Here is a 14,336-nt window from a genome sequence, read left to right as displayed (position 1 = left end):
AGGAAACAGGACTAGCCTGGTCTCTGGGCAACTGAGGGAAAGCTAGGTGAAACAGAAACAAAGAACTGGGCAGCATTTCTTCAACCTGTGATGTTAATGCCAGCTTTAGAAGTCTGCTGGGTAGATAGGCCTGTCAAATGTCACATAGGAGAAAAAAGAGAAAACAAAAAGGTTTTTTTTGTTTTGTTTTGCTCAAAGTCATGTGACCTGGCTGAAAATCATGTGACCTGAGGTTAAAAGCTGGACCAGGTGACAATGTGGACAACTCATCCCAACTATCAGCACTCTCATGTCTCCAGGGTTCTCTGCATAGAAAGAACAGAGACCTGGGCAGTTAGAAGGTGGCTACAGTGAGCCTCCTGTCCACCACACGGCAGAGCCCCAGGCTTGTTCAATGGCACAGGAAAGGGAACATGGCATGGGATATATCTGGAACATAAAATGCAGAGACCCACCCCCCCAAGCCATAGTCTCAGGCAGCCCACAGCCACTGTGTGTGTGTGTGTGTGTGTGTGTGTGTGTGTGTGTGTGTTGTTCAGAGCTTCCCATCTATTATCTCACTGGACTTCACTGGATGTGGAGCCCAGCAGCCTCACAAGTTCTGTACCTTAAGATCATACTTCCGGTGTACAGTCAGCCGGTGGCTGAAAACATTCCTGGTGACCACCATGTAGGTCTCCACGCCATCCACAGTCAAGCGGTACATGCCCAGGAACTGGGGCAAAAGGGTGTTTCCATGACACTCCACTATGAACTAGAAGGAAAGGGATGGGAACAGAAGAAAAAAGGGAGGAGAAACACCTGGATACAACCCAGGACAGATAGGCCTTCCCCCAGACACATCATGTTCTAGACTCTTTGTGTTTCTGTTCCTCCAGAAGTTGGACACAACTCTCCCTCAGTCTTGTTTCTAATGATTCCTTGGCAGAGGAGTACTATAGGAGTCTGGTCTGAGGTGCAACTTGCTGAGAAAATGGGTTAGCCCCTGGCTTTAAGGTCCATCCCCATCTTGGGACCAGAATTGCTCCTTCTTTCTACCCCTCTCTCCCCATAGCTTCCCCAAGATTGATTTAGCTCTGTAAACCTCAAAATTTCTCAGACTTATGAATGTTAGGGGTTTCCCCCATTGGGGAATCTTCTACTTAAAAAATTCCCTAGCAGATGGTGAGAACTCTACTTGAGTGTGGGGGCTCCTAGCTATGGGAGTGTCCCTGCTCCACCCTACTTAAGACTGCTTTAGGACAGAAAATGGCTTGCTAAACAATGAAAGTACTTTGATCCATGCTTATGGAAGGGCCAGGAAGTTCTTTGAGTCATGACTGTTTTAGAATTGATACAATGGGATACTAAGTACCTATGCAGGTGGGACAACTTGTAAACTACTTAAACCTAAAAGGGTGATAATTTATTCAGAGGTTTTTTCTTAATGAAATTTGTCGACACAGCAGCATTTTTTTCTGACTTACTAAAGAGATTAAAACTACTCAGCTGTGAATTCAAAATGGGTGGTCCTTTAGAAACATCTACAGTAGGGGGAAGCTGGGTAGCTTAGTGGATTGAGAGCCAGGCCTGGAGACAGGAGGTCCTAGGTTCAAATCTGGCCTCAGACACTTCCCAGCTGTGTGACCCTGGGCAAGTCACTTGACCCCCATTGCCTAACCCTTACCACTCTTCTGCCTTGAAGCCAATACACAGTATTGACTCCAAGACAGAAGGTAAGGGTTTAAAAAAAAAAAAAGAAACATCTACAGTGATTGGTAGATGTAAGGACTTAGGGGAGGTGACAGAGGAAATTTTGCCCTTAAAAATAAGAGCTTGGATCTCATTGAGGGATCTTGATTTCTGACTCTCATTCTGAAGGAGAGCTCCTTGAGGAGCTCCTCTGAGGGGCTCTGTCCCTCTGGGGTAGGAGCTCTGAGGGGCTCTGTCCCTCTGGGGTAGGAGCTCTGGAGGCTCTTGAGAGAGGCCCTTTGAAACAATCTCTGGCTGGAAGACTCTTTGAGGAAGGACACTGGCCTGGTGTCACTAGTATCCTTGTTTAGTCAGAACTTGTGGTGAGTGTTAAAAAACTGACTGATTTCTCTTTAAGACTCAGGTCTAGGCCATATTGGCTTGAGGCCCTTCATACTTATTCCTTTCTTACTCTCTCTCTCTCTTTCTTTGATTACTCATTGTATTGTTAATTAAAATCTCTATAAAACCCAATTGACTTGGGTATTTGAATAATTGGGAATATTTCCCTGGCGACCACCTTATATTTGATTTAAAAACCCAAGACACTGTAGTGAAACATATTTCTGCAGTCAAATTTACTCACCCTCTCTTATATCTATCACAATTTATATCTTCCACTATTTTAATCACTACAGTTTAAGACCTCAACCATTTTAAATCTCACAGCTCCTGGAGACAGAAGCCACTAGTGCTGCCAAGTACAGAGTATGGTGAAAGTACTAGCTAGACTCCCTTTCCAATTGTTCCCAGGAAGCTGGAGGATCATTACAGATGGAAGAGCCTCCTTAGAAATGGCAAGGAAGCTGTCAATGTGTAAGCGATGGAAGATGGGAAAGCTATGTAGACAGGGGTGAGTCAGTAGTGTCTCCACCTTCTCTAGAAAAGGTGTCAGGAAAGGGGCACTTGGTTTTTAGAAGGCATCGCCTGTTCTCAAGTAAAATGCTTCCTCTGTGATGGGATCTCTTGACTGGTCCCCCTGAAGCACTCTTTTTTCTCCCACAGCTCAGCTTCGGGATTTGCCATACCTGGTGGTATTTCTTTAGGATGTTGTGCATTTCTGCAACATCTTCACTTGACACAGCCTTGATGACGAAGCGACGATCATAGGTGGTGAGGAAGCGTGTTCCACATCGGCCCTGACTGTCACTGTTGACGGGGGCACTACGCGTCACAGAGTTCTGGTGGACCAAGGGAAAAATTAGGCTGGCCTTGAAACCCCAACTGTTACTGAGTGCTTCCTTTTAACAGATTCAACTGCCACCTTGCAGACATGTATAAAGACACAGAAATGCCAAACTAATCCTGCCCACTTGTTTACTAAAGGAAGTGTGCAATCTCCAAAGAGTCTGGAATAACAGAACCAGGGCAGTCCACAGGGTTCTCTTTTTCTCCCTTCCCTCCTCATCTAACCTAAGGCTGGCATGCAGAGGAAATAATGAAAAATGGTCTTTTCTTTGGTTCTAATTCAAATGAGCTTCCTTGTAGCCTAGAGGTACTCTCCTTGTAAGAGTTTTGAACTGAAATAGTGGAAAGCCAGGCTTCTAATCCTGATCCTGACACATGGAGTAATCTTCTAGAAGTCACTTCACATCCATTACCCTCAGTTTCCCTCTCTGTCCCAGAGAAGATTAATTACATTCCCAATTATCCCCTTCTATCTTCTATGAAAGCCAAACTTAAATTGGGTGTTGTTTTTTCAATTCAATTCAGAATAAATAAAATGCCTACTCAGTACAGAACCTTGTACCAGAGGGATAAAACAGTCCCTGCCCTAGTGAGTGGTACTAACATTAATGATATACAAAATAACAATTTCATGGGGCAGCTGGGTGGCTGAGTGGATTGAGAGGCAGACCTAGAGATGGGAGGTCCTAAGTTCAAATGTGGCCTCAGACACTTCCTAGCTGTGTGACCCTCGGCAAGTCACTTCACCCCCTTACCATTCTTCTGCCTTGGAACCAATACACAAATTTGTTTCTAAAACAGAAGGTAAGGGTTTTTTAAAACACATAGCAATTTCATGAAAGAAACACAAAATGATGTTTGAGGTGCAGGAGGAAAATGTCATGACCTAGAGGGGAAACTGGAGGAAGACTTACTACATAAAGTGACATTTAAGTTGGTCTTTAAACCTACGTGACCTGATGCGGAGTGAAATAAGCAGAACCAGGAGAACATTATACACAGAGACTGTAACATTATGGGACAATCAAATGCGACTGACTTTGTTACTAACAGCAACACAATGATCCAGGACAATTTTGAGAGACTTAAGAGAAACAACGCTATCCACATCTAGAGAAAGAACTGTAGGAGTAGGAATCCAGAAGAAAACATATGATTTATCATTTGTTTATATGGGTATATGATTTGGAGTTTGGGGTTTAAAAGACTATTCTCTTAAAAAAAATGAATAATATAGAAATAGGTGTTGAGTGATAATATATGTATAACCCAGGAGAATTGCTTGTCAACTCCAGGAAGAGGGAGGGAAAAGGGGAGGGAGACAACATGAATCATGGAACCATGGAAAATTTTTTTAAATTAAAAAAAATTTTAATATTAACCTCTCAAGAATAAGTTGGTCTTCAAAAGATGAAAAACAGGCAAAACAAATATTTCATTGTACAAGATCCAGAAGTGGAAGGTGATAGGCCCGGTTTGGCTAGGGGGACACAGCTGCCCAGCAAACAAGCCTGAATGTCACTTGGTGTGCCATAAGGAGCCAAGTGAAAAGGACATAAGCAAGATTTTGAACATTTGACTAAAGTTACATATAAAGAATATTTGTCTAGTAATGTGAAGAACAGCCTGGAAGGGGGAGAAAGAAAATGTGTTAGTGTGATTGACTTGACTATTAAAGCAATAATTCAGGACAATTCTGAGGGAGACTTCTAACAAAGAATGGAATGCTATCCACTTGCAGAAAAAGAACTGTTGGAATAGGAATGCAGAGCAAAGAATATGATTTTTCACTTGTTTGGGGATTTTGGTTTTGTAAGATTAGTCACTTACAAAAATGAATAATATGGAAATATTTTGATAATACATGTATAACCCATATTGAATTGCTTGCCAGTTCCAGGAGGGGGTGGGTAGGGAAGGAAGGGAGGGAGATAAATTTGATCTTATGACTTAGGAAAACATATAGAAATTTGTTATTACATGTAATTGGTAGGAAAAAAAACTTAAAAAAAATGTTAGGAAGCTACTGAAACCTGGCAGGTGATGATGAGACTAGAGAGGATAGGGGGGACCCAAGAGCTTTCAGAACCATAGAACTTTAGAGTTGGAAGAGACTTCAGGCACTATCTGGGTCAACCTACATTTAAAAGGAATTCCTTAATACCTATAATACTCCTGACAAATGGATCTTCAATGTCTGCTCTCTCTTTCTCTGCCTCCCCCTACAAAAACCCCTTATTTTCTGCCTTAGAAACAACTCTAAGACAGAAAGGCAAGGGCTAGATAAACTGTGTTAAGCGACTTTCCAAGGTCACACAGTTAGGAAGTGTCTGAGGCTACATTTGAACCCAAGTTCTCCTCCCTCCAAGCCTGGTGCTTTATCTACTGAGCCACCCAGCTGTCCCTCGATTTGCCTCTCTTAATGTAGGCCAAGACCACATTAGCCTATCATATTGTTGACTCATCTAAATTGATTGCTCGATATAACCCCAGATCTTTTTCAGACAAACTGATGTCTAAACAGGGAGAAAAATCAGTGCAATTTGGTAATTAACTAGGATATAGTGAGTAAGGGAGAAGAAAAAAAGCAAAAGTAATACCACTTATTCTAAAATAGGTAAATGGTAGCACTACTAATGAAAAATTTAGGAAAAAGATAAGCTTGATTTTGGACACGATGTGGTAAAAGCACATGGTGAGACACCCAAATGTAATGAAATGTAGATGTGGGTCTGAAATCCCAGAACATTCAGGGTTGAAGTTGCAGATTTGGAGTCATCTGTACACAAATAGTACCTGAAGTTGTAGGAGCAAATGAACTTGCTAAGACAGATGGGAGGCACTGCCTAGGTATCAGTGAACAAGTGAGACATACATTGTTTCCCTGTGGTCCTGGTCTTATGGCCTCTCTCTGAAGATAGTAGCTTGCTTTCCCTTCTTAGTGCACAGCATTTGCCCTTGTTCCAGCCTCCTGCTTATCATTTACTAGGGCTGTCAGATTTCCTGGAGGGCTTCTTGGCTCTAACTCTATTCCTTTTTAAAGACTCCAATTCGGTCAGAATGTAGATGGAAGCAAACAATTTTTCAACTGTTTATTTGGATTTATGTTTTGGGGTCTGGGTTTTATAAGATTACTCACTTGGAAAAATGAATAATATGAAAATATGTCATCTCGGGGAACAGAGGCCAGTAGCAGCCATGGAGGAGGGTCTAGTTCAATGAAAATGATTCGTCTAGATGAAAATAGCCAATGCTAGAGGTACACACTGATAAACTGATGGTGAAACTATGAATTAGCCTAAATATTCTGGAAAACAATTTGGAGGACATATTGCAAAGAGGCCAAAGAAAGAAAGGAAATCCTCTATATATGTAAACAGTCATTAAATACTTTTTTGTCATGACAATGAACCAGAAACAGAATAGGTGCTCCAATGACTGGGCAGAAAATGAACCAATTATGATTAATGGATATAATGGAACAATCTTGCACAATAAGGTATGATAAATATGAAGAATTCAGAGAAGCATGAAATGATTTCCATTAATTGATGCAGTCAGAAGAGCCAAGAAATAATATACAAAATGGAAATGGAATTATATCTATGGAAACAAGGTAAGAAAAAACCTACTAAATGTTGTGTTAATATCATGACCAAGTTTAGTCCTAGAGAAGAGTTCAGATAAATTACTGCCTTCTCTTTACTGCACAGTCCATTTGACTATACAGATGATGGACTATAGATCATGCATAAACTGCTAAACATGATCAATATGTTGCCTGGTTTTGCTAAACTATTTCTTTTCTTTTCTTTTTTAAATTTTTGTTAAAAGGGAAAATTCACTGGGAGGAAAAGGAATGTATTGAGAAATTAATGTGGCAAACAAAAAAAGACAATAAAAATGTTTGTCAAACTATCAGTTAAAAAAAAACCCCTGGGGGCAGCTGGGTAGCTCAGTGGATTGAGAGCCAGTCCTAGAGACAGGAGGTCCTAGGTTCAAATCTGGACTCAGACACTTCCCAGCTGTGTGACCCTGGGCAAGTCACTTGACCCCCATTGCCTAGCCCTTACCACTCTTCTGCCTTGGAGCCAATACATGGTATTGACTCTGTGACGGAAGGTAAGGGTTTAAAAAAAAACAAAACTAACAACCTTACCTTCTTAGAATCAATATAAAGTAATGGTTCTAAGGCAGAAGAGTGGGGTTAAGTGACTAGACCAGGATCACACAGCTAAGAAGTATGTGAGGGCAAATTTGAACACAGAAACTCCACTCTCCAAGTTTATTTCTCTATTAACAGAACCATCTAGCTGTCCCTATGTTTTTTTAAAAGAAGAGTAATACTTTGGAAAGTCAGTGAAAAAGAAACTGATTTTTTGTTTGCCAGTCTAGAGAAAAATAATGGATTAATTTGGAAGGGAGGAGGAAAGTGGGAGGTAGGGAAGGCCTATATTTCTCTTAGCACATTTTACTGTAATGGTTATTTAGTATATATTTCATATTTCCCCTACTTAATCATACATTTCTTGAAAGCAGAAACTGTCTTTTTCTGCTTCCTTTGTTGGTTAACATAGCGTTTGCATAGTGCATAGCACTTAATAAATATTTCTTTCAAATGAATGTTGAATAATGCCATTCTTAGGCATAAGGTCCATATTTGCCTGTTTCCAAATATTTGGAAAAATTTTATCTATCCCCAGGAGTTTTGGTCACCGAAAAGCTTCATTTCCTTGTCTTTTCCCTCTCTTTCACTTGATGCCTTCTTTGCCTTTTTTTTTTAAACCTTTCCTGTCTTAGAATCAATACTGTACATTGGTTCCAAAGTCAGTAAGGGCTAGGCAGTGAGTGTTAAGTGATTTATCCAGGGTCATACAGCTAAGAAGTATCCTCCTACTTTTTTCAAGTTTTCTCAACCCAAACTTCCCTGGGTTAGTATATAAAGGGAAGGAAGTATCATCACTTTTATCATTGAAGGAAAGCTCAAGCATGAAGTAAGGGAGTCTTGGGAAGAATTAAACTCTCAAGGAGTCCTGACAGTTAAAATCTATTGCTATTCCCAAGTCTTTCCAATCCTCATATGTGAAGAGAGGAAGAGAACTGAAAGGGATAGGGGAAGTCCCTAGTGTAAAAATAAATGTTAGAATCCGTCTCAATGCTGGGCTTTCAGGACCAACAGAAAGAGACAGACCTATAGCCTGTGAGGAAACTTTGGGGTATCATACTTTCTTTCTCAATAGTGGAAATTCAGTGGATACATATTTATTGCTCCCACTCTTGACCTTCTACCTGGAAAAACCAAAAGCCCTAAGTAAGGCAGAGATAGAAAATATTCTTTTCCAAGGCTGCTAACCAATAAGGAGATGAAGAACACGGCTGTTATTCTGAATGATCTTGACTTATTTCATCCCTGTAAACCCTACTCAATCCCCAGAAGAGTCATCCATATAGCTAAGTGGTACGTTCAGTACACAACATGATGGGAAACAAAGGACAAAGAATGAGAAGTAAGCCACAGCAGGGTGATGAGGGCAAGGCAACTTGCTGTCACTTCACTGTCTAGAGATGACAAAAAACTCCTTAAGCTTCTCTCCTAAAATTAGGATTTTACTTTGGGGTCTACTCTACTACTATGGTGCTCAGGTAACCTTGCTGTAGAAATGGATATAGCTGGATTTTAATTATTCATGTGCTTGGCTTTTCCTCCTCATTCCTTTAGTCTGTTTTATCGACATATACCTACTTTTGTAGTGCCTCTACCTAGAGGACAGGGATTGGATGATGGGAGTGGAGAAAAATCAAGGAGATGAAAGAGGAGAGCACCAAGCCCATTTTGCAACTTGAGACCAGCTCCAGTGAAAGGTCTGCTTGGAAGGAGAGAAGAGGCCAATACCTACTATAGCTCAGAGGAAGTTTAGACATCATTTATAGAGTTTAACAAACTACATTCTCCTTCTTCTTACAGATGATTAATCTGTAACTCTTACTACTATTTAGGTGAAGTGGAAAATTCCATTCTTTCCCAGTTCTCTTTTGACAGCAGGCCTGCTAGGTATGGGAGAAAGGCTCAGAAAGCTGATGAAAAGGTAGAGGAGAAAGGGACCCCATCAAGCATGAGTCACACTCCAATGTTCCTGTAATGGGATCAGTTTCTCTTGATTTATCAGAGATAACTTGTTCCCTCAGCCTACAAATGGCATCAAGTGGAGGGAGCAGTTACTCTACCCTGCCTGCCCCCTCCTCCAATTATAAGGGGCTTTTTTTAATTACCTGACACTCACACCTGGGAAGGAGTTACACTAGCCTTGAAGTCTTCCTTTCCTAATCTGTTTTATCTGCTTTAAGAAGACTCTTATTTCTTCCTGGGAACAACTCTTTCTTAAGTCAAACTATGAAGGAGAGAGGGTCTTCAGCCTAGACTGGGAATGTCAGACCAAAATGAAGTGGCTTTCATAGTCCCTTCTCCCATACCACTTGCTCAACCTCCCAACATTCCTACTGATTCAGGTTTCCTGAGTCCAAGGAGAAGTGCCAAGTCCCTGTTCTCAACTAAGGCTGTACCCCTGATGCCTTTACCAGCAGCATTAGCACCTAAATTTCCCCTGAGGGTTGTTGCTTTAAGTTCCTGGCCCCTAAGGTCTATGCCACTGCTCCCCTATCCCCACCCAATTCCACCCTCAGGCCCTCTTTTAAAAAACACCCCTTACCTGGTAGTCCTGATCATCAATCCCAAATCTCTCCCGGAGATTTCTGAACACCATGGGGCAGTACTCTTTAAACTTAAAACGGCTGGGTAGGTTCTCCCTAGGCAAAAGTAGAGATGTCTTCCTGAATTTAAAAATCTTCCTGCCTGCTGGGTTTCACTGGAACATATACAAACCAATCCACCCTCTGCTACTATGCTAAAAGCCCTGCTCCCACTCCAGGAATGACATTATGTTAAGTGTCTTCAGATTTGATCCTCATTTATCTCATCACTTGCTGCCAATGGAAGCATTGTCCTGGAGAGGGTTATGGCAGTCTAAGCACTTGGCCTTCCTCTTACTGGAACACAAAAGGAAAATGGCTTTGGTCCTGGTGCTTTAAGCTATGAGTCTCCTACCAAAAGACTGAAACCTTTCCTGGAAGGCGTCCTGGTTTATTACTGCTTCCATGCCTCCTCTGCAGTTTGATAGGTTTCTAGGAGGGAAGGAAATGCAGCTGTCCCCTACTCTGGCACTTAACTATAGGAAGTCTGCTTAAGAATTTCTGTCAGTACCCTCCCTACTCCTCCCAGGAAAGGTAAGGGATGCCCTCCCCCAGCTTTTCTCCAAAACAATGAGAATACCTTCTGGGTCAATGGATGCTGAAACTGGGATTGGCCCAATGTCCTTAGCTCCTTTTGGTTTCCACCCAAAACCCAAGGAATACCAAAATCTCCTTCCCCACTTCCAACCACAGGCTGACAACGAACACAATTGCTCAGATTTTGTTCCCTCGTCTTAGCTAAGCAGAAATTTAGTTGGTGGCAGCTGTGATGTAGAGATGACTTCTAGAACACAGTGTTCTTATTACTCCCCATGGCGGAGAGACATCGAGGGAGGTTCAAAAACCAAACTCAAGTCTCGGTGAATGGTAGAGTTAAGACATAAGGCTGCTGGAGCAGGGAGGGCTTTAGGATGTGAAGAAACTGAATCAGAATTCAAAAGTATCAAGAAAGAAGGGTGGGCAGTAGGAGTTAAGAGTAGAGACCTTCAAAGAACACAGAGGAGTCCTCCACACCCAAAAGGATTATTTAGATAGCTCCTCGGATCCACATTCCCTCCCCTCCAAAGAGAAAGCCCAGATGCTTTAGCTCCCTACCCAAGATTCAAGGAAGACCAAAAAAGGGAAAAATAACTCTGGACAGAGTCCTTGGGCTCCTCACCAGGCTTATTGTACTGCTCAAAGGTGAAAGGAGCTGTATCTCCAGGGAGTTTGGACTGCATTCCATACTTAGAAACATGCCAGGTAGCTTCCTGCCTCTTCCCAAGAATGAGATAGCCTGGCAGCCCCACACTAGATACTTCAACTACCAGGTGGCTCATTTTCAACTAAGCTGGTCCCCAGTGAGTCCTCGTTGTCCAGCTGAAGGCCCACTGGGAGCCTCATGGCATTGCTGACAAAGTGGGGGAGATCAAGAGTCAGTGACCAGTTTGCTGCTTTTATGGTATCTCTCACTCCTAACAGAGACTGGCTCTGTCATTGGCATTAGATCAGCTTTGAAAGCTCTCTGACTAAAGGGCAGGTCTGCCTTCTAGACAAGAGACCTGACCCCAGGAACTTACTTATTGAAGAGATGATTATCCACCTTGATCTTGCTGTAGGCTTTGAAGTCATCTGGCATTAACATGACAGGAACTGGAACATTGCTGAGCTCATTGATCTGTAGGAGAAAAAAATGAGGCTCATGACTTGGAGGAGACCTGCCACCAAAGCAGAATTTAAGGGAACTTTACCACAGACAAGAGCCCAATGCCAATACCATCCTCATTTGCTCATCTCCTCTAGATGTTCCCTCTCCCCTCCCAAACTTGAGTGATGCATCCAGGATGAGATCCAATACCACCTTTCTTTGTGGATTTGACTGTGCCATTTAGTTTTTCTACTCTCTCTACTCCTGAAGTAGCTCCTTTATGGCACCAACAACATTCAATCACGTAGATAATTATTTGTGCATGTCACCTCCCTTACTAAAGAGTCAATATATTAAATAGCAAAGGGGACTGGATGGTGACTCTGGAAAACTGCTAGGGAAGTGTGCCTCCTTGTCAGAGATATGGGAAACTACAGGTGCAGAGTCAGGCATATATTATCATTATAGTTAGTGGGTTGATTTGCTTTCCATAACTGTACCTCTTTGTTACAAAAATTGGGAAAATGTCATTGGGCAGTGACAGTGATGTCTAAGAGAAAAAAAAAGAGCATCAGTTAACCATTAAAAAATTAAAACGCAAGACTGAAATCAGAAGATCTGGGTTTGATTCTTGTTTATTTGCTGTGTGACCCTAGGCAATAATTTCACCCCCTCTGCTATAAAATGGGGATAATACCATTAGAACTGTATACCAACTTCCGGGTAATCATGGCTGCTATCTAGATGCCACAGGCTTCCTCTCCCCGGCACCGAACGAAATAGACTACATCAAAGGAGCATAAAAATCACCTTTGGGTCTGTACCCCAAAGAGATAATGGTCACAAAGACTTGTACAAAAATATTCATAGCTGCGCTCTTTGTGGTGGCCCAAAACTGGAAAATGAGGGGATGCCCATCAATTGGGGAATGGCTGAACAAACTGTGGTATATGTTGGTGATGGAATACTATTGTGCTCAAAGGAATAATAAAGTGGAGAAGTTCCATGGAGACTGGAACAACCTCCAGGAAGTGATGCAGAGCGAGAGGAGCAGAACCAGGAGAACATTGTACACAGAGACTAATACACTGTGGTATAATCGAACGTAATGGACTTCTCCATTAGGGGCGGTGTAATGTCCCTGAACAACTTTCAGGGATCCAGGAGAAAAAAAAACACCATTCATAAGCAAAGGATAAACTATGGGAGTGGAAACACCGAGAAAAAGCAACTGCCTGAATACAGAGGTTGAGGGGACATGACAGAGGATGGACTTTAAATGAACACTCTAATGCAAATACTATCAACAAAGCAATGGGTTCAAATCAAGAAAACATCTAATGCCCAGTGGACTTACGCGTCGGCTATGGGGGGTGGGGGGGAGGAAAAGAAAATGATCTATATCTTTAACGAATAATGCTTGGAAATGATCAAATAAAATATATTTAAAAAAAAAAAAAATCACCTTTGGAGGAACAGAAGGACTCCCCAGTACCCCACAGAGGCAAAGGTACGTGGGGCTTGAACATTTCCACTAAAATAAGAAGGAAAAGCTTGCACAGAAAAGTGAACTGAGCCGCCCTTCCCCCACCCCACCTCCCCCACTAAACCAGAGTGAGCTACCTGAGTGCTCACCAGGACAGCGAGTAAGTGGGGAACATCTCTGTCTGGGGGGGGGGGCACTCCAGGGTCCTTGGGATCTGGGGACTGCCAGGAAAAAACGTCTCAGGGAGGTTTCACGGGAGAATCCAGCTCTTCAGCGGAGCTGTACTTGGGGCGGCTGCACTAAACTTCTCCGCGGAGCTAAACAACAGGGGCGGACCACGCGTTGATTATCTGGGCGGAGCTGAACACCTGGGCAGTGTGGCTGTGATCAGGGACCCAGCGCTCTAAGAAACCTCAGAGGCTGGGAAGAACTAGTCTGAAGCAACCTAAATTCACAGAAAAACCACCCATATAACCCAGATCCCAGACCAAAAAGGAAAGGGGAATAAAACCACCAAAGGGATGGCTCACATGGCCCAAAATCAAGCCTCCAGGAAGAAAGGGAAAAAAGTGACTATTGAAAACTTTTATGGTGGAAGTACCCAAGGAAAAGAGGAGAATGAGGAGGAAATCCAAAAAAATTCAGAACACGCCTCCCAAAATGGAAACTATCAACAATCTCTGGAAGATCTCAAACTGGAACTTATCCAAAAGATGGAAACCTGGAAAGAAAAATGGGAGAAAGAGATCAGCTGTCTGACAGATAAGAATGCTCAATTGGAAAAAGAACTCAAAGCATCCAATAGAAGGGCAGACAAGGCTGAAAAGCAAAACCAGTCCCTAACGACCAGAATTAAGCACCTCGAAGAAAGCGAGATGATAAAACAGCAAGAATCAATAAAGCAAACCCAAAAAATTAATGTATTAGAAGAAAACATAAAATATCTCACTGAGAAGGTCACAGATCTGGAAAACAGAGGGAGATGAGAAAATCTCCGAATTATCAGTCTCCCAGAAAAACCAGAGGTAAACAATAAACTCGATATTATTCTACAGGAGATTATAAAAGAAAATTGCCCTCACGTTCTGGAGCAAGGGGGCAAAATAGAAATAGAAAGGATTCATAGAACACCTTCTATACTAAATCCCCAAAAGACAACCCCTAGGAATGTAATTGCCAAATTCAAGAGCTTCCAAGTAAAGGAGAAAATCCTACAAGAAGCCAAGAAGAAGAGCTTCAGATATAAGGGGGCTCCCATAAGGATCACACACGACTTAGCGGCCAACACACTAAGAGACCGCAAAGCATGGAACATGATATTTAGAAAGGCAAGAGAGCTGGGTCTCCAACCAGGAATCAACTACCCAGCAAAACTGACTATATACTTCCAGGGGAAAGTATGGGCATTCAACAAAATAGAAGATTTCCAAGCATTTGCTAAGAAAAGACCAGAGCTCTGTGGAAAGTTTGATATCCAAGCACAGAAAGCAAGAGAAACATGAAAAGGTAAATATGAAAGAAAGGGAAAAGGAGATAAATCTTATCTTTTTCTTTAAG

General features: G+C 42.2%; 1 protein-coding gene across 1 annotated transcript in view; it reads right to left on the bottom strand.

Moving 5' to 3' along the window:
* The window catches only part of PIP4K2B (phosphatidylinositol-5-phosphate 4-kinase type 2 beta), a 41,410-nt gene that overhangs the window by 9,413 nt on the left and 17,661 nt on the right, over window positions 1–14,336 (bottom strand). Inside the window, exons 2-5 of the mRNA XM_001366603.4 lie at window positions 11,226–11,323; window positions 9,627–9,723; window positions 2,760–2,912; window positions 608–754 (exon numbers count right to left, since the gene is read on the bottom strand). Of these exons, the coding sequence (XP_001366640.1) occupies window positions 608–754; window positions 2,760–2,912; window positions 9,627–9,723; window positions 11,226–11,323 (495 nt within the window). The remainder of the gene's footprint in view (window positions 1–607; window positions 755–2,759; window positions 2,913–9,626; window positions 9,724–11,225; window positions 11,324–14,336) is intronic.

The sequence above is a fragment of the Monodelphis domestica genome, chromosome 2 (assembly GCF_027887165.1).
Source record: "Monodelphis domestica isolate mMonDom1 chromosome 2, mMonDom1.pri, whole genome shotgun sequence".
NCBI classification, from domain to species: Eukaryota; Metazoa; Chordata; class Mammalia; order Didelphimorphia; family Didelphidae; genus Monodelphis; species Monodelphis domestica.
Note: the sequence above shows the minus strand (reverse complement) of the source record. Positions and strands in the feature narration are given on the sequence as shown.